At 36.1% G+C, this 24,973-nt stretch overlaps 1 protein-coding gene across 1 annotated transcript; it reads left to right on the top strand.

Moving 5' to 3' along the window:
- The first annotated feature begins 44 nt into the window (after positions 1-44).
- On the top strand, positions 45-23,330 carry XT1 (glycoprotein 2-beta-D-xylosyltransferase). Its single transcript, XM_051218090.1, has 4 exons — positions 45-129; positions 3,487-3,872; positions 15,372-15,468; positions 19,908-23,330. The coding sequence occupies exons 2-4, from the start codon at positions 3,532-3,534 to the stop codon at positions 20,850-20,852; spliced, it is 1,383 nt and encodes a 460-aa protein (XP_051064525.1). The 5' UTR covers positions 45-129; positions 3,487-3,531; the 3' UTR covers positions 20,853-23,330.
- The last annotated feature ends 1,643 nt before the right edge of the window (positions 23,331-24,973 follow it).

Raw genomic sequence — 24,973 nt, forward strand, 5'->3', positions numbered from 1 at the left:
GCGACCTTGTCGAGGTTACAGATTTAAGTTGTATTACAAGTTAGCGTCCTCATTACTTACGATTTAACTATAGCTCAATATATCTCAGTCACTATTATTGCTAACTTGATTCGTTAATTTAATTTTCAAGTAATATTTTGTCTTATTTTCCTTCGTTTAAGGGCCTTAAAACCGAAATTACTTCAAATTTTATAAATGTACCCGAGTTCCCAATTTTGGGGAAATTTTGAGGAAATGACACAAAAACCTCAAGATTTTCCCAAACTTGGGAGCTCGGGTATCAACTCAACTAGTGTTGATAGTTTCATTCAATATGAAATGAAGTAGTCCGGAGATATATTTGAAAGGTTATTTATATGTGGGGAAGAGTTTGCTCTAAGCTGGCTAGAAGTTTCGAGGGATGCGTAGCATAGTGTGCCCACTTGAAACTTGGTGTGGATGCATGACCGAGTGGCTTCAGCTAGGGCGTGTCCAGTAAAACGAATGAGGTCAACAACAATGTCGACGCTTTACAGAACTAAATATTTCAGGTATTTATTTACTGCTATACATTTGTCAGTGGCTTACAAGTTGGCCGCAAAATTGTACATAGCACTAAGATGTAAACTAAATTTTTTTAATAGACACAGATAGTCGTTTATCAGTTCATCTTTCATTCTTATTTGAGATCATCGATTGATTTACAGCTATTTCATATCATCTTTGAGCTTTTCATATACGAGTTACTGGATCAAAGAAATGTAATTAATGGTTCCAAATTTATTTGTTATCTTAACTTCGTATGCCTATGTAAGTCATGGGACTAAGAATTTTGTTTGTCATTAATAATACAGTAAGGGGTGTGTTTATGGTAATACATTACGGTGATATTACAGTGTCATACATGTTTTCATACCGAGTAATCGATTCTTGGAACCTGTTGCGCAAAGAAGTGCTATCCGCCCCTTCAACTGACTCATCCAAGAGAATACTAGACACTCTTAGAAACTTACTAGAAAAGGACTAACACAGGCTTTAGACCTTATATCCTCAATACACAAATCTGAATCCTGAATACGACGTAATATTTAAAGCTGTAAGTTCCTCTCAGTTTTTTAAATCAAATCCTTTCATCCTATTCTACTGAGAGTTGAAGGACAACATAGACATTATGTGGTGAAAACTGTCCAAATTGTCTTAGACATGGGCGCAGTTGCTAACTAACGATATTGGACGATGTCACAATCTATCTGTAATTAATAATGGAAAGATACACTATTAGGTTTCGGCTAAGTAATTAAAGAAGCCGTCATTACTACGAAACTTTGAGAAGTGGGATTTGGTGGATGGTTGGTTTTTGTCCAGCCCTACATCGGAATCCTTATAAGGTCTAAAAACCTTTTTATGTTTTCCTGACTTTTAACGAATCCTAAGGTGATATTAATCTGGAAGCAAACCAAACTGAATTTCCAGGCAACATTTTAATTGAGTAATATCAAAAACAAAGTTAATTCATCATCTCAAAAGGATACCTTAAGTGAGTTGGGAAAGTTAAGTTGATGATTAAGCACCTATTTTTAGGCATACTAAATAGTGTGATATTTTATCCCACATGTTCCACTTTCACGATAGAAACTATCAGTAGAAATTATTTGCCTGAAATATAAGGTTAGTAGCGTCACTCACCTACTCTTAAGCTCTGCTATTTTTGTCCGCCCTTACTGTTTGAAAGTTCCCGAAATCAAACTCACAACTATCTATGTTTTTATCAATGTAGTTGTGTTTATCCTAGAGGTTTGTTCATAACACCTAGGTGCAATATCCATTTCAAAGAGAACGTAAGCGTTGGTTTAACAAGTTGACATGTCTCTAAGGCAGTCCAGACTGCCCAAAGATTGGAAAGACGCCACAATAAGTCCGGTGTATAAGGCTGGGAGTAGGGATTTAGTTAGTAACTATAGACCCGTTAGCTTAACTAGTGCAGTTGTAAAACTGATGGAAAAAATCATTCGAATGTCTGTTATAATCTTTGTTGAAGGGCATAATCTTTTCTCCAGGGAACAACATGGTTTTTGGAGAGGCCTATCATGCTTGACAAATCTTCTCATTGCAAGAGAAGATTGGGCTGCTGCAAAAGATCGGGATATTCCTGTGGATGTGATCTTCATAGATCTAAGTAAGGCCTTCGATAAGGTTTCCCACTCTGGTCTTAAATTTAAACTGGAAAGTTTTGGAAGCTGTTATACAGTCGTAGATTGGATAAGTAACTTTCTTCATGATAGGAGACGAAGGGTAAGGGTAAATGGAGCTCTTTCCTCGTGGGTACCTGCAAAAAGTGGAGTTCCCCAAGGTAGGATTCTCGGTCGCCTTCTCTTTTTACTTTATGTAAATGAATTACCAACTATAAAAAAATCATACGTTCTACTCTTCGCTGATGACATAAAAATTTGGAGACCCATACACAGTAGATCGGATAGGATATTATTACAGAATGACCTTAGCTCATAAGTGGCATGGTTGGACAGGTGGTCACTAGAAGTAAATCCTAATAAGAGTGTAGTAATGCAAATAAATAACTATGATGAACTGTATCAACATACAATATGTGGGTTCGTGCTACTCAAAGTAAGAAACTATAAAGATTTAGGAGTCATATTAAGCAATGGTCTCAAAACCACTAGTCACTGTAAAGCTGCTGCTGCGAAAGGCTATAGGGTATTATGGTCTATTCGTAGGTCTTTTCAGTATTTAGATGATGAAATGTTTAGATTATTATACCCGATTTATGTGCGACCATAATTAGAATATGGGATTCAAGCAACGAGTCCCTGTTTCAAGTATGAAGCAGAGATGCTGGAAAGAGTCCAACGACGAGGTACTAAGGTGGTACAAGGTCTATCTGGCCTATCTTATGAAAACAGACTGAGACACCTTAACTTATTTCCGTTATCTTACTGTAGAGTACGGGGCGGTCTAATATTGGCTTATCGTATACTGAGCGATGACCTTGGTATTAACATGTCTTGCCTTTTATTTCCGTCTATGACTGATCACTTGAGAGGACATTCGAAGAAATTTCAAAAACTGAGATCAAATCGTTTACGTCTGGAGCTTTGTTTCTCGCATCCAGTAGTGAATTACTGGAATTTTCTGCCGGAACACGTAATATCAGCACCCTTTGTTAATATATTCAAAACGAGATTGAACCTACACAGTATTACAAACTTCAAGAATTAATATAGGTCAATAGACCTCCTATCCTTATTACTAAAGACTGAATTTGGGAAAGATAAAGGGCTAAAAGCGCTTAATGTATTCTTCTCGCTCAAGGTAGGATGACTTAATTGCCATTAATGGTTTCAAATTTCGTAACAAAAAACGAAGTAAGCGGCATGCTTTCATTTTGCAAATACTGTAAATTTACTCAAAAAATGAATTTTACGCAAATATTAACGCTTCAGTTATCATCTGTGAAGTAATAAAACGTCTCGCACTTTCTATTTGTAGTTTTAATGAAAGTTGGCCAGGTAAATAAAGAAGACAAACTTTATCATGCACTTCCGACGAAAAGTATATTTTAATTTCCACCTTCGAACTCTTTCTAAATTTATTGTTATCCTGATACTTACTTGTTTCATGTTATTCAGTATTTATGTCACAAATCGAAATAAAAATCATCTTGATGAAATTGCTATAGAAGGAACAGGCACAGAACTTTATGATTTTGGTCTTAATGTTGTTGTATTTAAAAATGTTTTCATTGATCCATCTAAAGTCGTTGGTGCAATTGGAGGCGAAGATCCTATGAAAGTCGCTAACCAACCAGAATCTTATGAACTCTTGGATTTTCAATATGGATTTATCAAAACTAGTGTTAAGCCAAATATAAAAAAGTTAGTCAAAGCACTATTTTAATTTATCCTAATACTTAAGGTTTTAGATTTATTCATTTAATCAGTGTACTTATCGATCTATAATTTTTCATATTAAATGTCTATCAGTGAATAGAATTTTAGTGTAACTATCTTTAGCTAATGGTGGTACCAGCATTTCTAGATTTTTAAATCTTCTATATTTATCTCTGAGGTGATGATGAGTTGAATATGTGGTCTACATATTTAATCGCCCACAATGACAGATGTTTGTTATGCTACAGCAATATTTTCAAAACATTGCAATGTACTAGGTTGGACTTGGAATGGTTGTTTGATATGATTTACATCAACTTCTATTCATTGTCACCAGTCCATAAATATCAATGTATAATTTTAGAGATTGAAGTTTTTAAATATAGTTTGTATTATCATACATCCAATATCGTCATTTATAGGCTTAAATGGATGTCTGAAATGTCTATGATAAGTTTCGTTTGATCTCCATTGCATTTAGAGTGTATACTGAGGGTTCAGATAATCAGAGATTAAAATTTCTTCTTATTCGTTTATAATGGTCTTTAGGATAGGGATATTGTCATAATATACCATACAGTTATGTTTGAGCTTATGAACTACACCAGGAAATGTTTTCTTAGGATTTATTTATTGTCATTTTATACTTGGATATATTATCGTCATCTGAGAGATTTGCTTATTGCTACCATAATAAGGATTTTTATCACTGTCAATCATTTACAGGAATTCATTTGATTTTGAGCATAAGGCGTTAGTAAAGCTTTATGATGAAAGTATTAAGAAAGTCGTACAGTTGAGATAGGGCAATAGATGGTATAAGTTTTTTCTCTCAACTGGATGACTTGACTGTGAAGCATTCAATGTCATCCGTGATTAAGCTACTTAACTCAGAGAACAAAACTCGACCTATCTACCCATTTACAGTAATAGCAAACTTAAAAAGTTATACAATTACTCCTTGTTAAGATATGACCACACATCATAAGCGATTGGAAAAACCGTAGGTCAGTCACAATCCAGTCAATTAAGTGTGCCCCCAAATGCCTTGGCACGGCCGAGAATGGGAAGAATCCGCTCTCCCTCTCGAAATGCTCTCACATGACCACGCGTATACAGCCTCTGCCAGGGAAGTCCTACTCACTGAGTTCTCGCACTACGGGTGTTGTTTGCGAAATCGAGAGGATGAAAAGCGAATGTATGGCTCTTTAACCGGGTTGATGGACACGGAGAGTCCGCCTAGGGGAGTTGGAGAACCCTGATTTAAAACGAATGGTGCACATGGACTCCAGGATCCTCAAGGAACAGATGGTGTATGAACCAATTGTTGGTCACCGGCTACGATTGGACTGCATCTCTGTTGTAACGGGTGGATTGCAGATTAGATGCGCAGCGTTTTATTGATCGCTTCTGTGACACGTAAACACGTAATGAACGACCTAGAGTCCCGATTGGCCCTGCTCCGCTGTCTATCCCAGCCAGTTGAGTCCAGAATGCAAGTCACAGCCTCTGAGATATGAATCATTATATTTCAGACATACTCTATTTATATACCAAACAAACAAACCACATCGTACCATAAAATGGGAAACAACATTTACACAATATCTAACAAGTGAAATAAATATCGACCAATAGGGGGTGTACATTTAAAGTCCAAGGTCACCGTTAGACTTAACATGATAATTATTGGTATATTCCTCTGCATCCCTAACAATCTCCTCACGATGCTCCACTGCCTTATGGATCAAACCTTCAGGTCGAATTCTCCGGGTATGGTCCCCTATGGAAACCACCTGTTTCGGTTTGGGCACCCGGTTAGTATCACAGCCCTCACACATATCAAATGAGATTTGTGTGGCACATATCTATTTGGTGCCTCATTGTACCAATATCTATATGTTAAAATAAATAAATAATACAATTAAGTGCTTGCTCACGATATCAATACTATTTTCATAATGAAAATCATAGACAGTTCTTACTTATACAACCGTTAAAAACCAGAAAGTACTGGACAACCTAACCATTAGATAACGACGCAGAGATCTGAAAGTTTGAAAATCCTTTATGCGAATTAAAAGTTCCAGATTCTATCCCTTGTGAATGGGTTGCGGTTAAGCATTATCACTACGGTGTCTCACTCTACTATAGAACATCGATCTGGTGCTTCTGAGTTTTTGACAATTATCTAAATAAGATTAAACCATGATGCAAACTACAAGAGTTCGACAATTCCTACAAACTCCTATCCTTTAATGATCACTAACATTTTCTGTTTAATCATATTTGTTAAATAATTGAGTTTATTTAATAGAAATAAATAAAAACGATCAAAATAGAACTAATATTAGTTTTAGTATTTTATTATTATTATTATTGCAACCATAAATTGACCTCGTTTAGTTTATTTATCATGTCATTGTTTTGCATATATTCAACAAAAACGACTCCATAGTAAACATCAATAATAATAATAATAATAATGATACCTATTGTTATTATTACTGTTAGGGCGTTATTCACTATTTTATCATCTTTATCATTATGGTTTATATTGTATAGTTGCACATGGTATATAAAAAAAATTAGGACATTCTGTTGTTGGACGATAGATCATAGGTGTTGTTTTTTTTAAATCATTTTTTTGCATAAAAAGGCAAAAGGGAGCTAAATTTGACCATGTTTATATGGAATAGATAGTGTGGTTAGTAGTAGAGTCCATAATGTCTACTTCGTTCGATCTAGTACAAGTCAGCTGGATCACTTGCTTGTCAGAGTTGGTGCCGGCTAACACGTATTATAAATCAGTCAAAATATCGACAACAACAGGATAATCCAAACGATTACAAATTCAACCAGAATTCTTACCCGTTTCAAAAGTTCATAGCTGTTTTGATTTAATGGTTAAGTGGATAACTCATTGACGTTTGAAGCACAGGTAGTCAGTTCGAAACTGAGAGCGAACATTAGTTCAGGTGCAAGCGCACCCATCTGACGAATCCCAGATAGTGTCAAGCACAGGTTCTGAACTGAACTACTGGTCACTTTTAATCTGTTTCATATAAACTTGTATCATAATGGCTATATCGAGGTGACTCGTACGACATGCTTACAAATCCCTACTAAGATTGATCGGTATTCGGGCAGACAACCAACAAATTAGTAATCTAAAACACCACAAATTATATTTTGATTTGATAACGACTTATTTTCGAATGATTAATATTAATCGGTACGAAAAAATCGTATAAAAGCCAGGTAGAGCTAAATGGTCGTTTTATTTGAGTTATATATTTTTCAGAGATGTGAACCTAGTATTAATATTCCCAATACTACTACTACTACTCGCACCACTGCTGCTAGTTCTAATCACTATGCTATTGCTACTACTAATAACCCCAAATATCTTAATGTGGACGTTGTACTCTATGTGTATGTAAAATGATCTGTGGCAGTGGAAGATTTACGTTTGCTGCTGATTTTTCATGAATGATATTCTCGAATCATTACTGGCACATATCATGAACGACCGAGCGAGTAATCTTAACGATAGATCAGCTGATCAAGCTGTACATGTTCATTGACTAAACTGCTTGGAATACGTTTTGAGTACGCGGAACCTTCGTCTACTTCGACAGATGGTATTTCCTAATGTAGAAGACTGGAAGAAAGGTAAAGGCAACTTAATCAACATATGGTATCTCTTCATGAATTCATTGACGTTTGGTCTGAGTCATGTTGGTTGGCCCAAACTAACTGGTTGGAGTCCGCAAGATCATAGTGACTACTAAGTTATGTAATAAGCTGGTGCACTGACTCTTTCTCTTCTTGTTAATCTTCAGTTTTAGTATTCCGTTATAAATATCCTCTCTCTCTGTCTTTAAGAAACATATTTCCAATCTTCAATCATTCTCCTTATCATTGTTTCGATCCTTCACTGCTTATTTGTTTTTTCAATTTCATCTCTTAGTGGTGACACGTATATAAGTTAGGATAATACATTTCTGTATCTATCTTTACTTTAGTTACACCTGACCGATTAACTGATTTTCCTTAAACTAAACAGGGTTAATTAAAGTGAAGGTGATAATTATTGTTTAGAAATTTTAATAATTACTACCAAACTAAGGCCCCCAAATACCCTGGTATGGCCGAGAGTGAGGAGAGTCCGCTCTCCCTCTCCAAATGCTCTCACATGGCCATGCGTATATAGCCTCTGCCAGGGAAGTCCTACTCATCGCCTTCTCGTGGTGGGGGTATTGTTTACGAAATTGAGAGGACGAGAAGCGAATATCCGGCTCAGGGTTTAACCGGGTTGGTAGACATGGTGGATTTATCTAGGGGAGTTGGAAAACCCTCATTCCAAACCAATGGTGCACATGGGCTTCAGAATCCTGAAAAAACAAATGGCGTATGAACCAACTGTTTGTCACCGGCTACCATCGGACTACATCTCCTAACGTTGCTCCACTGCCTTGTGGATCAGAGCTTCGGGTCGAAGTCTCCAGGTATGGTCTCCTATGGAAACCACCTGTTTCGGTTTGGGCACCCGGTTAGTATCACAGCCCTCACACATATCAAATGAGATTTGTGTGGCGCATATTTATTTGGTGCCTCATTGTACCAATATCTATATGTTAAAATAAATAAATAAACCAAACTAAGACGAGTACAACCAGCTGAGAATAAAATTTTATGTATATCTGAAGGTACACATTACCTAATTAGTTGTGGGAAATATTTTTTGTTCTTTAAATTAGATGAAGAAATAAGTCCAAGAATGATAGTTTGTCATTTGACTCCTGTTTTCTTGTGAACTTGATATCGTCAAAGACGTTGTTGATCAGGATGTTGTAGGTGTTTTCCAGCTCATCCTTTTTGATAATGACGAATGTGTCGTCTACATAACGAATTCAGATTTTTGGCTTGATCATTGGTAAGATCAAGGTTTCTAGTCTCTGCATCACTGCTTCTGCGATAAATCATGATTTTGGGTGATCTCATCAGTGTCCATTTTGTTTGTTCGTGAATTTTGTTGTTGAATTGAAAATATGTTGTTAAGCATAAATCGACGAGTTTTAGTAAACTTTGACTTTACAATTTCATTTACTCTGTAAGTTTACGAAGTACACGAAGAAACAAATAGATTGTTACTAGCAATGCAATCTAGAACATACGTTTCTTTCTATTTAGGAGTTATTGACTAAATATACCTATGTCCATGTTCATGTTCATTCTGGGACTCGAACCCAATACCTTTTGCTTCAAACACTGACACGTTATCTACTAAATTATTAAGTATCAATATAACTACTAGGATTCAGGTATCCTGATTTCAACTGTCAGTTACAATCTATTTATTCAAAATAACTTTAGATATAATTGACTATATAGAAGCCATCAATTCAAGATTCACTCAACAACTGAATGAATCAAACTCTAACTATATGATAAGTTATCATAATATAGATAGAAAGATGTAGTTTCATGTAACAACTTTATTGAAATTTATCAATATTTTTCAAGAGTTGAATAACCTAGGTACTATGTACTATTCTCTATAGAAAGAAATATTAAGAGATAATTATCTACTTTACTATTAGTATTATTATACTTGACCGAAATTGATTATTTATTTACATTAAGTTTGTTTACGTTCTCTGTCCTTATTGCTTTCACGTGACAACCTAAACGGTACAGATCAATCACGTTTAACAGGAGAGCCAAGTACCATTCAGACTTAAATTTTATAACCCGAGCAGTACAAATTAATCCCTTTTCACAGGAAAACCAAACACCATATAGACTTTCACGCTATAATCTGATTAGTACAGCTCAATCCTGTGGCTCAACCACACAAGTATCAAGCACTCTGTGGGCCAGGATATGTTATAATGTGACATATACTTATAATGCTGTGTGCACTACTTGTGAGGACATATATAAGTAGCATATAGCAGGGATTAGTAGTGGAAAGCTTAACGTTAAAGAGAAGAGGAAAGGAAACAGACAGAAACTGGAATAGCAACAAGATTGGAAGGATAAATAAATAAATAATTTAGTAAAGTTAGATATTGATTAGCTGTGTGATCTGTAACAAACGTTTCGTCCTGCCCTCGCTTAACACAACGCAGCTATTCCTATTGCTTAGTAATCTTGGACACCAATTCACTCGACAAGTCCCGAAACCAGAACACGGTTGCACAGGAAAGATATTACATTCCAAATAACAAGGTTAGATGGAGGTAAGAAGCACAATAGGTAAAACGTTAGTATATTTATAGTTTTTGCATGAGAAGATTTCTAGAGTCTTCTTCAAGTATCGACTAGCACTGATTGGACAAGAATTAAACAATCAGCGTGCATGCTTACTTACTTACGCCTGTTACTCCTCGTGAAGGGGAATAGGCCATTTGACAGCATTCTCCATCCAACCCTGTCCTGGGCAATCCTTTCTAGCTCCGTCCAGTTGTTATTCATCCTTTTCATATCTGCTTCTATTATCTGACGTAATGTGTTCTTTGGCCTTCCTCTTTTCCGCTTCCCTTCAGGATTCCAAGTTAGGACTTGCCTCGTGATACAGTTTGACGATTTGCGTAATGTATGTCCTATCCATTTCCATCATCTTTTTCTAATTTCCTCTCCAACCGCAAGCTGGTTTGTTCTCTCCCACAGTAGGCTGTTGCTGATGGTATCCGGCCAATGGATTTTGAGTATCTTGCGAAGACAGCTATTTATAAATACTTGCGCCTTATTGATGATGGTTGTTGTAGTTCTCCAAGTTTCAGCTCCGTACAGTAGAACTGCCTTGACGTTCGTATTGAAGATTCTCATTTTGATATTGGTTGAAAGTTGTTTTGAGTTCCATATGTTCTTCAATTGTAGGAATGCGGCCCTTGCTTTGCCAATTCTTGCCTTTACATCTGCATCTGAGCCTCCTTGTTTATCGATGATGCTTCCCAGGTATGTGAAGGATTCTACATCTTTCAGAGTTTCGCCATCAAGAGTGACTGGATTGCTGTTCTCTGCTTTGAATTTGAGGACCTTGGTTTTCCCCTTGTGTATGCTGAGGTCTACTAGTTTCTTCTTCTTTCAGTAGATCTTGTAAGGCTTGGAACCTGTTGTTGAGAGCTATCTTGAATTCATTGAGTTTGTCAGTATCTCGAAGGAAGGCTGTATTGAACCTTTGTAGTGCTGTTTGTCCACTTGTCCAGTTCTTTTTTAGCTTCAGTTTTAAATTGGCTACAACTAGGTGGTGATCTGAAGCTACGTCAGCACCTCTCCTGGTTCTCACATCTTCCATTGTCCTTCGGAATTTTTTGTTGATGCAAATATGATCTATTTGGTTCTCTGTAGTGTGGTCCGGTGAGATCCATGTAGCCTTGTGTATACGTTTGTGTGGAAATATTGTGCCTCCTATGACTAATTTGTTGAATGCACATAGATTTGCAAATCTTTCTCCATTTTCGTTTCTTTCTCTCAGTCCATGTCGTCCCATAATATCTTCATATCCAGTGTTGTCTATTCCGACTTTGGCATTTAGATCTCCCATCAGAATGGTTAGGTCCTTTCTTGGGCATTTCTCTATGATTGACTGCAGCCGCTCGTAGAATTGATCTTTAATGTCGTCGTTGCTATCATTGGTGGGTGCATAACATTGGATAATATTCATTGTGATCCCCTCCTTCTTTGTTTTGAATGATGCTTTGATGATTCTGGATCCGTGAGATTCCCATCCTACAAGTGCATTTCGTGCTACTTTGGACATCATTAGAGCGACTCCCCGAGTGTGTGGAGCATTTTCCTCTTCGTGACCGGAGTATAGCAGCATCTCTCCCGTAGCTAGCCTTTGTTGTCCAGCTTGGGTCCAGTGGGTTTCACTGATTCCCAGTACTGCCAAATTGTATCTCCTAATTTCCGTTGCTATTTGACTGGTCTTCCCAGTCTCCCACATTGTTCGGACGTTCCATGTACCTACAAACACTTTTGCTCAGGTTGTTAGAAGGGGCATCGGCCTCGTGGCTTCCGAAGGAACTCGGCTTTCACCATGAGGCATCATAATTCTTCTAAATGAAGACCTTCTAACTCCCAGGGCAGAGTTAAAATGGTTTGAATTATTTTTTCTGGTAAGCGTTTTTTTAGCGAGTTAGTTTTCTACGGGATGGGGACGCTAACCCCATGCCCAACCCTCCTCCTTAACCCGGGCTTGGGACCGGCAGTAACTCTAGAAGAGCTACAGGCGGAGTTAATCAGCGTGTATGAAGCATGCTTTAATCCAATCTATGTCCCACTAATACGCCCGAAACTCGTCAGTTGAATTTACATCCATCCTAGTGTTGATGTCCACACTAAGACTCTACTTTTCACTGTCAAACTCTTGACGCGATATCCACTTACCTACTGAATCAGAACAGTCAGTTACTTGTTCAACATATATATTATTCATATTTCTTTTGCCATCAAGACTTTAAATTATCCAGTTGTTGATTCCCCATCTAGATCATAATACATCTATTTTAGATTTTATTTAAAAATATGACAATATCAAGGCAATCCGCACACAATCCATATTATTTCACTAGTGAAGTTTTCAACAACAAGAACAACATGAACATATTCTCAACTTTAACTGGATTGAAAGTATGTTGTATAAAAGATTTAGGGGCTAGTTTTTGTTTGTTTCGATTATTCCTCTTAAATATTAATATTAATTTAGATAAAACATAATCTTCAATTGAAATTAGTCAATGTTTGAACAATTTTCATTTACTGATGATCAAAATAGGTTACTTTAAATATAATCAGAAGAAAGGGTTTTGTGGAGATTTTAGAAATTTCACTGGTTGAAATCATGAGTCATTTAAAGCTAGACCACTATGGAAAACCTGTAGGCACTGAAAGACCTTTTCGTCCTAGTATGGGACTCCTCAGCAGTGCACATCCACGATCCCACCCGCCCCCCACGAGGTTCGAATCCAGGACCGATCAGTCTCGCGTACGAGTGATTAACCCTTAGATAACTGAGCCGGCCGAAATCCAACGGTGTTAATTTCTAACTTCAACTAATTCACGAAATTGCGCCACCGTACGCCATTGTCTTCAGTGAGTTGATATCTCACAACAGACCTGGGTTCGAATCTCGCGGGGGCCGAGATCGTGGATGCGCACTGCCACGGAGTAGTCCCATCCTAGGACGAAACGGCCATCCAGTGCTTCTAGGTTTTCCATGGTGGCCTAGCTTTAACTGACTCATGATCTCAACCAGTGAAATAACTAGAAGAATTTTTCTTTTCTTTACACTTAAATATTAATTTTTTAAAAAACAATGAATAATTAGTTTTTTTTTATATATTTGAATTGAAAATATAAATAGTGGTACAAAGGGGTACCGAACACATATGAGTCACACAAGTCACTTGATTAGTGTGTGTGGGCTGTGATACTAACCGGGTGCCCAAACCGAAGCAGGTGGTTTCCATAGGAGACCATACCTGGAGACTTCGACCCGAAGCTCTGATCCACAAGGCAGTGGAGCAACGTTAGGAGATGTAGTCCGATGGTAGCCGGTGACAAACAGTTGGTTCATACGCCATTTGTTTTTTCAGGATTCTGAAGCCCATGTGCACCATTGGTTTGGAATGAGGGTTTTCCAACTCCCCTAGATAAATCCACCATGTCTACCAACCCGGTTAAACCCTGAGCCGGACATTCGCTTTTTGTCCTCTCAACCTTGTAAACAACACCCTGGTCGAGATAAGGCAGTGAGTAGGAGTTCCCTGACAGTGGCTGTATACACGCGGCCATGTGAGAGCATTTGGAGAGAGAGAGAGAGCGGACTCTCCCCATCCTTGGCCGTACCGGGTCATTCGACTGATCATTAATAAATATTATCAAAAAGTGGGTTTTATGGAGATTGTAGTAATTTTAATAGTTGAATTCATAAATCGATTAAAGCTAGACAACCATGGGAAACCTTGAATCAATGAACGGCTGTTTTGTCCTAGTATGGGACTTCTCAACTATGCACATTTATTTACAAGAAAAATGAAGACGGTATATGTATACATAATCATATAACTTCATTTTCGTTAAATATGACTAAATGTCAAAATCTGAAATCTTTAACCTTTGTCATTATATATATATCCCGCGGGGGGGGTCGTGAATGCACACTGATGAAGAGTCCTATACTAGGACAAAAAAGCCTTCCAATATACCTAGATATTCCATGGGAGTCTAATTTTAATTGACTCATGAATTCAACTATTATATTATTATATCCACAAAGCCCCCTTTCTGATATATATATATAACTTGATTGAATTACCAGTTGAATACTGTATTTTCCAACCGAAATGTGGAATAATTATTGATTATGGTATTATATCTAAACTAGTTAAATGAAATCTATTTAAATATAAGTAAATACTGAATAAATGTGTCAATTTAGTTTATAACTTATAAACATAATACATGAACAAATATCATTTCATTATTATATCCGTTTTAATATCTACATTCCCCTGATAACCACTATTCATCTTTGCTTAGCAACGGTTAAATGTTAAAAATTGAGTAATTATGAATCGGAATAAATTTGAAGTAAGTTTTATGTTGAATATCTATGAGATGTGTTATGAGAAGTGCTGATCTCTATTCAGACGCAACAGTTTCCGTGTTTTATCAATACAGGGTTGTGGAGATTATTAAGTTTTTGATTGAGCTGATGTACTGATTGATGTTAGACTACCATTGAAAACCTAGAAGTACTGAACGGTCGTTTCATTCTATTGTGGGACATCCACGATCCCGCTCACAGGATCAAAATGTTTCCATGTTTATTTGTCTCTGGTTGCCGCTTTGCTTGTCGGTAAACTGTTATCAAGAATAGACACAGTTAGCAATTGTCGTTTGCATTATCGTATGTCACAATAATTCTTTATGTTATTATTTTAGAAAACCTTTTTTTCTTTCAAACTTACAGACTCACTAAGCGCCACAGATACATCATGAATTGAGTTATTTAGATCATTTACGTATATTACTCAATAAAAAAACAGCTTTTTAGACAAATCGCGCGTATCTCAACCATGTAATGAGATTCTTCAACAGATTTAACAATTAATAATAATACTAAGCAATTTAATTTGTCATTGTTTGCATCTCAGACTCATTTTATTTCAACATCCATTGAAAAGCAGGAAACACTGACTATCCATTTCGTCCTAGTATGGGACTCTTCATTAACAAGCATTGAACGTAGTGTCTTTAAATCTCTCAGGGTCAGTCAATAGCTGTGTGGTTTCTACTGGTTCACACTTCTAACTTCAATTGATTTATGCTATATGTCAACCAACTCCTCTTGGGTAACTGTTACTCATCTAACACGGTTTATATTTTCTGATATGGTAACCATACTTATTATGTCAAGTGAATGTGTGTTAAATTTGTTTGATTATTGTTCGATGCATTTATTTGTAGAGAACAATTACGTTCGTATGAAACTAATGTAATTACGTTTCTCAAATCGGTGGAGGTACTTGATTCCATGAACTTGGATACAACAAATATCTATAAGGTAATGATTCTTAAGAAATGATAATAACAAAATATTAACAATATTTTTCACCGAAATTGATTAATTTGATCTGTAAGAGTTCGTATTTTCTCTACATTTATGTGAAGGTTTATAAATGATTAACCTCTTTTGACATATATATGTCCTGATCGGATTAACAAGTAGTTACAAGCTTCGATTAAGGTTGGATTATGGCTAGGAGTGAAATTCAGCACGTGCATTTCGACATAATATACAGGATCTATCAATTGAATGTATCTGACATATCCTAGTGTTGGTACTCATACTTGTGCTCGGACCCGTTACCTTTCTCATCAAACGCATTATCAATTGAGCTACTGAATCCACATAGCCACTAATCTGTTTAACAGATGTGATGAGCGCAATCAACTAAAAAAATCCCTTACTGATTAAAATCATACATATTCTACAAACTTTTTTTATTTATTTCAACACATAGATATTGGTACAATGAGGCACCAAATAGATATGCGCCACACAAATCTCATTTGATATGTGTGAGGGCTGTGATACTAACCGGGTGCCCAAACCGAAACAAGTGGTTTTCTTAGGGGGCCACTCCCCGAGCCTTCGACCTGAAGGTCGGATGCACAAGGCAGTGGAGCAACATAAGGAGATGCAGTCCCATGGAAGCCGGTGGCCAACGATTGGTTCATACGCCATTTGCTCCTTCAGGATACTGGAGCCCATGTGCACCAGTGGTTTGGAATCCAGTTTAAGCGCCGGACATTCGTTTTTCGTCTTCTCATTTTCGTAAACAGCGCCCCTACCACGAGAAGACAGTGAGTAGGACTTCCCTGGCAGAGGCTATATTTGCGTGGCCATGTGAGGGGATTTGGAGAGGAAGAGCGGACTTTTCCCACTATCGGCCATACCAGGGCATTTGGGGGCATTCTATAAACTAGCGGTATTATGAACTCAATAGCTCAATCAATAATACGTTGGACGTTCAAAATGAATCTTACTATATTTCAGTCTCAGCTTAAACATTAACAATAGATTGTAGTAGATGTATCCAGTTGATCAATCTTAAGTCGATCGTAACATACTTCATGTATTCCACTACTAGTCATTGTCTAACTGATCAATGAAAAGGAATATCAAATATATTTAAATCTACTTTGTCTTAGTAAATAGCATCATTTATCTGTAAAAATAGATTTAGAATGAGAATGTGCATAATTTCTATATATAGATTATTGTATTCATAATGATTTGACCTAATTAGTCCAAGTATTCTATACTTAAAACAATGGAATCTTATAATCAAACTAATCTGGTTATTGGTTCTGACTAGTGGTGTTTCATTTTTTTTTCTTTATAAATAATATATGAATGTAAATGGTTATATACATGAACAACATACACACATATACATACACACTTAAGTGGATGTTACAACTCATTATACAAAATGAAATGAAGTATATGTGCGACTAATAGAGAAGAGTGTGCCAATAACAAAAACATGAACGGTAAGTATTTAAGGCTACCGTGGTAATTCAAGTAAAACCAAAATCGATTTTTCTAGTGTAAGTAGAAGGATCTTAATTTTCATTAAGTCTTTAAACAGAATACTACAGGTGAATAGCTAATGGATTCTATTTTGAGTTAAACACAATGATGTTTCTAAAACCTTACGCAGGGAACTGTGGTGAACCAACAGATTGTTGTCTCATGTACAGCTAGCATTCGTCTCACAGCCTCATATATAAGTCTAAATATTTCTGCACCCTATTTATTTTATGAGAACATCGATAAATACTCCTCAGTATAATGAAATCTAAAATCATATGTATAAAATATGACCAAGTCAGTGAAGCCTGTGTTTGAAGATGGAAACACTCACAATATTTTATCAGCTGTATTTTGTCTAAAGAACCTCTCAGGGAATTTGTCATTACTTACAAAGTGTTTCCACCGCATACAAGCATTCATTCAGTGATGACAATGGTCTAGGGCAGAAAGTGGAAGCAATAATCACATGAATAGAACAAAGCTGTTCTCAGTGACGTATTATTGGATGCTCAAACATTTATAGTCAAGCCGAATTCACGACGGACATAGAGACGACTTTAAATGACATATTTTTGTAAAAACGATTTCAGTGTGTTGATGAGCTTTCTTTTTCAATATTTAGTTTCAGAGCACATTGTTCTTCAACTAGTTGGAGGATAATCTGTTATAAAAAACTGAAACGACTTTCAACTTGAAATACGTGTGACCATGTTTAAACAGTTAACGAACAATACAAAACGTGATTAGTTCATCTACTACGTGAATCAAGATTTATACGCTTCTCTGAGACCCCTCACTGGTTTGCATAATTTGTTTAGTATAATGACAGACAACCACGTTGACAAACTTACTTTGATAATACTTATCACATGCATTAAGAAAGCCCTTTTAAAGTGTGGTCAGATAATGAGCAATTTATATGTTCTAGGTTGGCTAGGTTAAGTCATCCTTGTCAAATGACTTGGTTCTTTTTAAGGATTGTTCTTTTCAACTCTCCTTTTCCGAGATTAATTAGCACTCACTGCCACCAACAGTCTGGTCACAGTTGCTAGATCAACTCACTACTTTCTAATATTGTTCGAAGCACTCCTATCGTATTTGGAAATTACTCATTACATTGCCGAAAACTTTTCCGACCATTTCATTAACACGATGACTCTTGTTGTTATCAGATGCACCTCTTGTTTTTCCTTTCAACATCACACCTTGACCAGCACTTTAAAGGTGTGTGCCACTGGATTTCAACTCAGTGTTCTGAAGGTGAGGAGATCGCCTCGAAGCCTCAATGTGCTGCATTCGAACCCTAATGAGATCATGAAGACACTGCTGACGAGTATCAAACTATCATGAAACATCTGTTTAGTGCTTTCTAGTTTACCATGGTTGTCTACCCAAAGTCGGTTTAATGATAAAAACTAGAAAAATTCAACAATGTCCACAAAATCCTCTATATCAATCAATATGTAAATGGTTACTTACGCCTGTTAATCCTAATGGAGCATATACTGCTTGGAGCCGTTCTGAGGCTACTGCCGGTCCCAAGCCCAAATAAAGAAGAAGGCTTGGGTTTGGGGGTAGCGATCTGATCTTGCAGAAAACTAACTCGCCAAAAAACACCAACCAGTGATCTTCACTAGTACTTAATTATTATCAGAAACGCTTTTTGTGAATATTATTTTAATTTAATAGTTGAGTTCATGAGTTGAATTTAAGCTAGACCGTAATAGAAAACCTGGAAGAACTGGACAGCCGTTTCGTTCTATTGCGGGACTTCTCAGAAGTGCGTATCCACTATCCAGACCGCGGGACCCGGACACAGGGCCTTCAGTCTTTCTCGCGAACACTTAACCTGTAAACCACTGAGTTGGCATCCAACGGTGTTAATGTCTAACCTTAACCAATCTACGAAATTGCGGAACCATCTTCCATTGTATCAAGGTAGATACCTGTCTCTATCTGATATGAATTAGCTTCATTGGTCACAGCTTCTTACTAGAACTTCGAGAATTCCCTCACGAAGCTATGGTCACTAATGCGCACATGGCATTTATCAGTATAGGATTATAGAGATCATTAAGTTTTTGGTTGAGATCACGAATCAACTAATGTTAGACCATCATTGAAAACCCGGAAACACTGAATAGCCACTTCGTCCCATTGTGGGACTCACAGAACTCACGATTCCTGTTTTTCCATAGTGATCTCACTTCAACTGAACTCATGAACTCAACTATGAAATTACTGAATTCCTAATTATCAACACTAAAACATTAGTCAATGAGTTCATCAATTGACTGCTATTTAATCATTTAATCGATATGATAAAGTTACAAATATGAGTTTTTGAGATATATCGTCCCCAACACTCCTCCCCTTTTTAATAGCGTACTTTTCTGGGGTCGACTTGCATCTTGACTGTAGTTCGCCACTGACGGAGAGGCCACCTTCTGGGACGGGGATCAGCTTGCTGTTGAGCTTCTTGTGGTGGGGCTGCAGGTAAGTTGAAGGTATCAAGCAAGATGTCGAGGGGAAGATTTACTCCTTTTGATGAGCGGTCCGGGGCTATCCGCTTCCGTAGTTGATTTCGTTGTCTAGTCCACGTGTCTCTTCCCACCTTTACCTCGTACATAACTTAGCCTAGTCTTCCAACCACACGTGCTTCGATCCAAGGACCATGATTTGCTCTTTAGTCTCGAGTAAACACCAGGCATCCAACCTTGTACTCTGGAAGCTTCTGAGATGGTGGTGATGTGGATCTTGGGCACATCAAACTATGGATCGTCCTGTTTTTCCATAATGATCTAATTTCAATTGAACTCATGAACTCAACTATAAAACTAATGAATTCTTAATTATCACCATTAAAACATTGTTTGTTTTCTCTCTTTTCTTTTTATTAGGAAAAAATTGTCTTTTTAATTACACGTGTAGAATATGCTAATTTATATCATACAATGACAGATTGGTATAATACTTATCTAACAATGAAATTACTTAATTTATCAGTCAATAATATACATTTATTAATAACTGATGGACATCCTATAGGTAATTTAGATGAAGTATGGTATCAATTATTTAATTATTCTATATCAAGAATTGGTGCCTATAGACAAATTACAAATCATAATCATAATAATACAAATTTACTATCTATATTACCTATGAATAAGAATTATTTATTACATATACATAAACTTGTTATAATACCATATGGTTATTCAAGTCCATTATATGTTGATAAACCACTTTTATTTAATATGTATATTGAAGAATTTCGACAATTTCTTCTTCAAAGTTATCATTTAAATATCAATGATAATTTATGTTATAAACACATAGTAACTAATTATAAATTACCACAAATAATTATTATTAGTCGACGTGATTATATTGCACATCCACGTAATATAAATGGACATATTAGTAGAAAAATCAATAATGAATTACAATTATTAAATAAATTAAAACAATTAGGTTTTATAAATTCATTAATTATTGATTTTATTAATTTAACTATAAATGAACAATTAAATTTAATTATTAATACAGATATATTAATTGGTATGCATGGTGCTGGTTTAACTTATAGTTTATTATTATCAAATACATCAATGGTAATTGAATTATTCCCTAATTATTGTTGTATTAATAATCAACATTTTATTAAATTCACTAAATTACGTCATATTGATTATTATGCATATTATGGTTTATCAATAAATGATAATAAACAATTAGAATCAACTTATATACCGATTGATGATTTTCAAACAATCATATTACAAACATATAAGAAATGGAAAGAAAATTGTATGAAAATAAATGAAAAAAATAAAGAGTAGATGATCTTCTTTGAGGAAGGGGGGGAGGGTTTCGTTTCTTTGTTAGTTTTTTTGTTTTGTTTTGAGAAACTACTTTTGGGGGTGTTATATCCCAGCGAAGATTAAATCATGAGTAACTTCTGCTGAGACCTGTTAATTGAGTAATATTATCTATACATTCTTATGGTATAATTAGATTATAAATATTTATATTCCCCTTGTTATAAGCTTTATTTTGATCTATAATTTATAATTGTACGATTTACGATTCTTAAGCTATGTTCAGTTTATTAACTACTGCCTCCCATGTTCACAGGCACTTTTTGGCTTTATTGTGTACAAATGTTATTTCCTATTTTATGGTGCGTTGCGATCTGTTTGATTCATATGTCTGAAATAAATGATTCGATTCGATTCGCATATTGGAACCTTGTATTTGGTGTTCTGGACTCACATGGACGGGCTAGTCGGATATAGGACCAATAAGGACGCTAGATTGCTCACACCGGTCGAACGTCATTGATTTTGGCATAGTACTACGATTGTAAAAGTCGTATTTTGATTGGTGGATAAATCACGTGATAAAAAGCCGGACATAAAGTCATAACAGGGGGGGTGTTTTTTTACAGTGAAATAACTGATTTAATGATGTATAAACATTTATATACAGATCAATATGGATACTGATAATAGTATTTGTGATACATTGAAGAACAAATAGATATTGTAAAGAGAATTGTAGATTGCTCAGAAATGGAATGAAACATTTTTCGGAGGGAGGAGGGGTTTTCTTTTCTTTTTTTAAAAAAAGAATTTTGAAGGGGGCGTTTTTATCTTTTTTTTAACATTTTTTCGTTGTTTTTTTACGCTGAACTAAGTGATTTAATGATGTATATATATCTATATAAAGTCTTATATGAACATTAATATAACTATTTGTAATACATTGGAAAATAATTAGATATTGTAAAGAGAACTGTAGATCGCTCAGAAACTGAATAAATAATTTGGGGTGGGGAGTTTGTTTTCTTTTTTTTAAATTTTTCGGGGGGTGGGTCTTTCTTTTTACTTTTTTTGATATTTTTTATACTGAAATAAATGAATTACCGATGTACATGCATCTATATGCACATCTATGTAAATACTAATATAACTATTTGTAATACATTGAAAAAATAAACAGATATTGTGAAGAAAATTGTAAATTGTTCAAAAAATGGATGAAAAAAATTTCTGAGGGGGGAAGGGTTTTCTTAATTTAACTTTTGAGGGGGGCTCTTTTCTTTTTTAAAAAGTTCTATATGATTACTGACAACTATCTGTAATAAGTTTAATACTGAAAAAGACAAAGCAAATAATTTGACATTTTGGAAGAGGAATATCGTTAAAGTCACGGCGGTTTATTTTAATTTTTCATCAATGGGTGGTGGGCAATCATAACCATTGTGTAATTAATATCAACCTATAAAAATTATAAAACTTGGTTTCGGTTGTTTGTATGTTTGTGATAAGTCCCCGTCGCCACTGATAAGTCTTGCGAATTGGACGCTATTCTGTGACCCCCAAGCTAGAAATATGCAGCGCCCTGAACACAAGAGAGAAGACGCAAAGTATGCGAGAAAATACTTTACTCTAAGGTTCCGTTATTTTGTACAGAAAAACACGGGTATTTATAGATGTTCACATTTGTTAAATCAACATCATATTTTAGCCAATCCGCCAAAAGAAATATTATGCTACTGACTAATAGTTGACATTCTAGAAAGCTCCATCATGCTCTGATTGGCTAGGACTCTTCGGCTTCTCTAGGGCCTCTGGAGGCTTCGTTGCAGTTCTCGGAAAGCCAACTCAACAGTTTGTTTATTTGTTTTTATTTTGGATTGAATAAGAAAATCCACTAGTTAAACAAACTGAGGAAGTTCAGACAAGTTAGCTGGATGAAACGGAACTATTTTAAATTGCAATCGCTGAGATTATTTCAAATATACTTTTCACATACAATGTCTGCACTATAGTTTGTTATTATAATATAATAATATCTTCTGATTCAGTTGTTAGTTTTATTCGTTTTCGATTTCTTTCTTGTTCTCTTCATTTCAATCTTCTGCTGGTCGGCATTTCACCTGTCAACATAAGTAGCATACACCACATGTCTATTGACCTATTGAGTCTAGATAGTCACCAACATATTTAATTAGTATGAAGTAAGTAGTGAGGAACCATGACTCTCTTAGTGTTGATATTCAAGAATAGAATTATTCAGTGACTTTTCAATATCAACAAGGGTAAACCACTCATTTGCTCTAATTTTTTCATACTCATTGTATAATTTATTAGCTATCTGAACTCAGCAGTTCAGTAGACAAAGCATTGTGTGTTTGGAACGAAACGTATGACATTCGAGAATCAGTGTGAACACCATTATAGGTATTAATGTACATACAGTTAATGATGACACTCGTCTCCTACATATCATTGATAGCCACATAACAAATATACCAAAGCAATTCATCTAGATTATTGTTTTATAATCCAATATTTAACTTCTGATCAATTAAAAAAGATGCGCTTATAGGAATGATCGCCTGAAATATAGCACTCAAACCAGTCAGCACAATCCTATAGTTTAGTCTCGTACTACGTATGCCCCCAAATGCCTTGGTACGTCTGAGAGTGGGGATAGCCAGCTCCCTCTCTCTCCAAAGCTCTCATACGACCACGTGTATACAACCACTAACGGTGAACTCCTATTCGCTACCTTCTCGCGACATTACTGTTGTTTACAAAATTGAGAGGATGAAAAGTGAATGTCCAATGCTTTAACAGGGTTGGTGGATATGGAAAATCCACCTAGGGGAGTTGGAAAACCCCTACTCCAAACACATAAACTCCAGGATCCTGAAGGAACAAAAGGTATATGAACCAGTCGTTGGTCACTGGCTACCATGGGACTCGTCTCCTGACGTCACTCCACTGCATTGTAGATCAGACCTTTAGGTCGAAGGCTCTGGACATGGCCCGTAAAGAAAACCACTCGGTTCGGTTTGGGCACTCGGCTAGTATCACAGCCCATACAGAAATCAAGTGACTTGTGTGGCGCATATGTATTCGGTACCCCTTTGTACTAATATTTATATGTTCAAATAAATAAATAAATCTTTTCGACATTAGATACTTTGAATTGTTATATTGTTTTTTCATAAAGCGAGATGGTCATGATGATTATGGGCAATTAACGTACACTTTTTTAAAATGAACTTCCAGTCACTTTTTTTGGAGAAAGTTGCCTCTTATTTGAGATTAAAGCTAGAATAGGAGTATTTTGTTATTGGAAGAAAACAGTCACTTTTTTAAAGTAGTTGAATTCATGAGTTAATTGAAACTAGACCACTATAGAAAACATGAAAGCACTAGACGGCCGTTTAGACATAGTACGGTACTCCTCAGCAGTCCGCATCCACGAACCTGCATGCTGGGACTCAAAACCAGAACCTTCTGTCTCCCGCGTGAATGCATAAGCTCTAGACCACTAAGCCGGCATCCAACAGTGTTGATATCTAACTTCAACCAATCAGCCATCATCCACCATCTCACAACAGATCCGGTTGAACCTCATTAGTCACGGCTTCTCACTAGAACTCCAGTGTTATGTCCCGACAAGCATAATGAATGGTAACGTTTGGGATCCATTTATGGATCAATACTAAACGTATATTTTTATTGAATAATTGTTAAATAACTAAACTATTCATATAAGATTTACTATTCTTAAGTTATGGCCTGTCTATCAATTACTACCTCCCACATTCACAGCCACATTTGGTTAAATCTTGTACAACTGTTGTTCCCTATTTTATGGTGTGATGTGGTCTGTTTGGTTTGTATATACCCAGTATGCTTGAAATACATGATTCATGTCGCAGAGGCTGAGATTGGTGTTCTGGACTTAACTGACTGGGCTAGGCAGGAAACAGAACCGTTAAGGACTCTAGACTGCTCGTATGTGTTTTACGTGTTATTGGTTCGATCGATTACTCACTGCTCTCTAATTGACGGTATCATTACATTATACATTAACAGGGCACACAAATCACAAGTTATAACATCCAGGAAATACCTCATGGAGACCGTCACTAGTGAGC

This window comes from Schistosoma haematobium, chromosome 7 (assembly GCF_000699445.3).
Source record: "Schistosoma haematobium chromosome 7, whole genome shotgun sequence".
NCBI lineage: Eukaryota > Metazoa > Platyhelminthes > Trematoda > Strigeidida > Schistosomatidae > Schistosoma > Schistosoma haematobium.

Bases quoted from the DNA above. Each gene is read 5' to 3' on its own strand.
- XT1 (XM_051218090.1), top strand. From the start codon at position 3,532: ATGCACTTCCGACGAAAAGTATATTTTAATTTCCACCTTCGAACTCTT. The intron at 3,873-15,371 runs GTTAGTCAAAGC...ATTTATTTGTAG, and splicing joins GTTAAGCCAAATATAAAAAA to AGAACAATTACGTTCGTATG. The intron at 15,469-19,907 runs GTAATGATTCTT...TCTTTTTATTAG, and splicing joins ATACAACAAATATCTATAAG to GAAAAAATTGTCTTTTTAAT.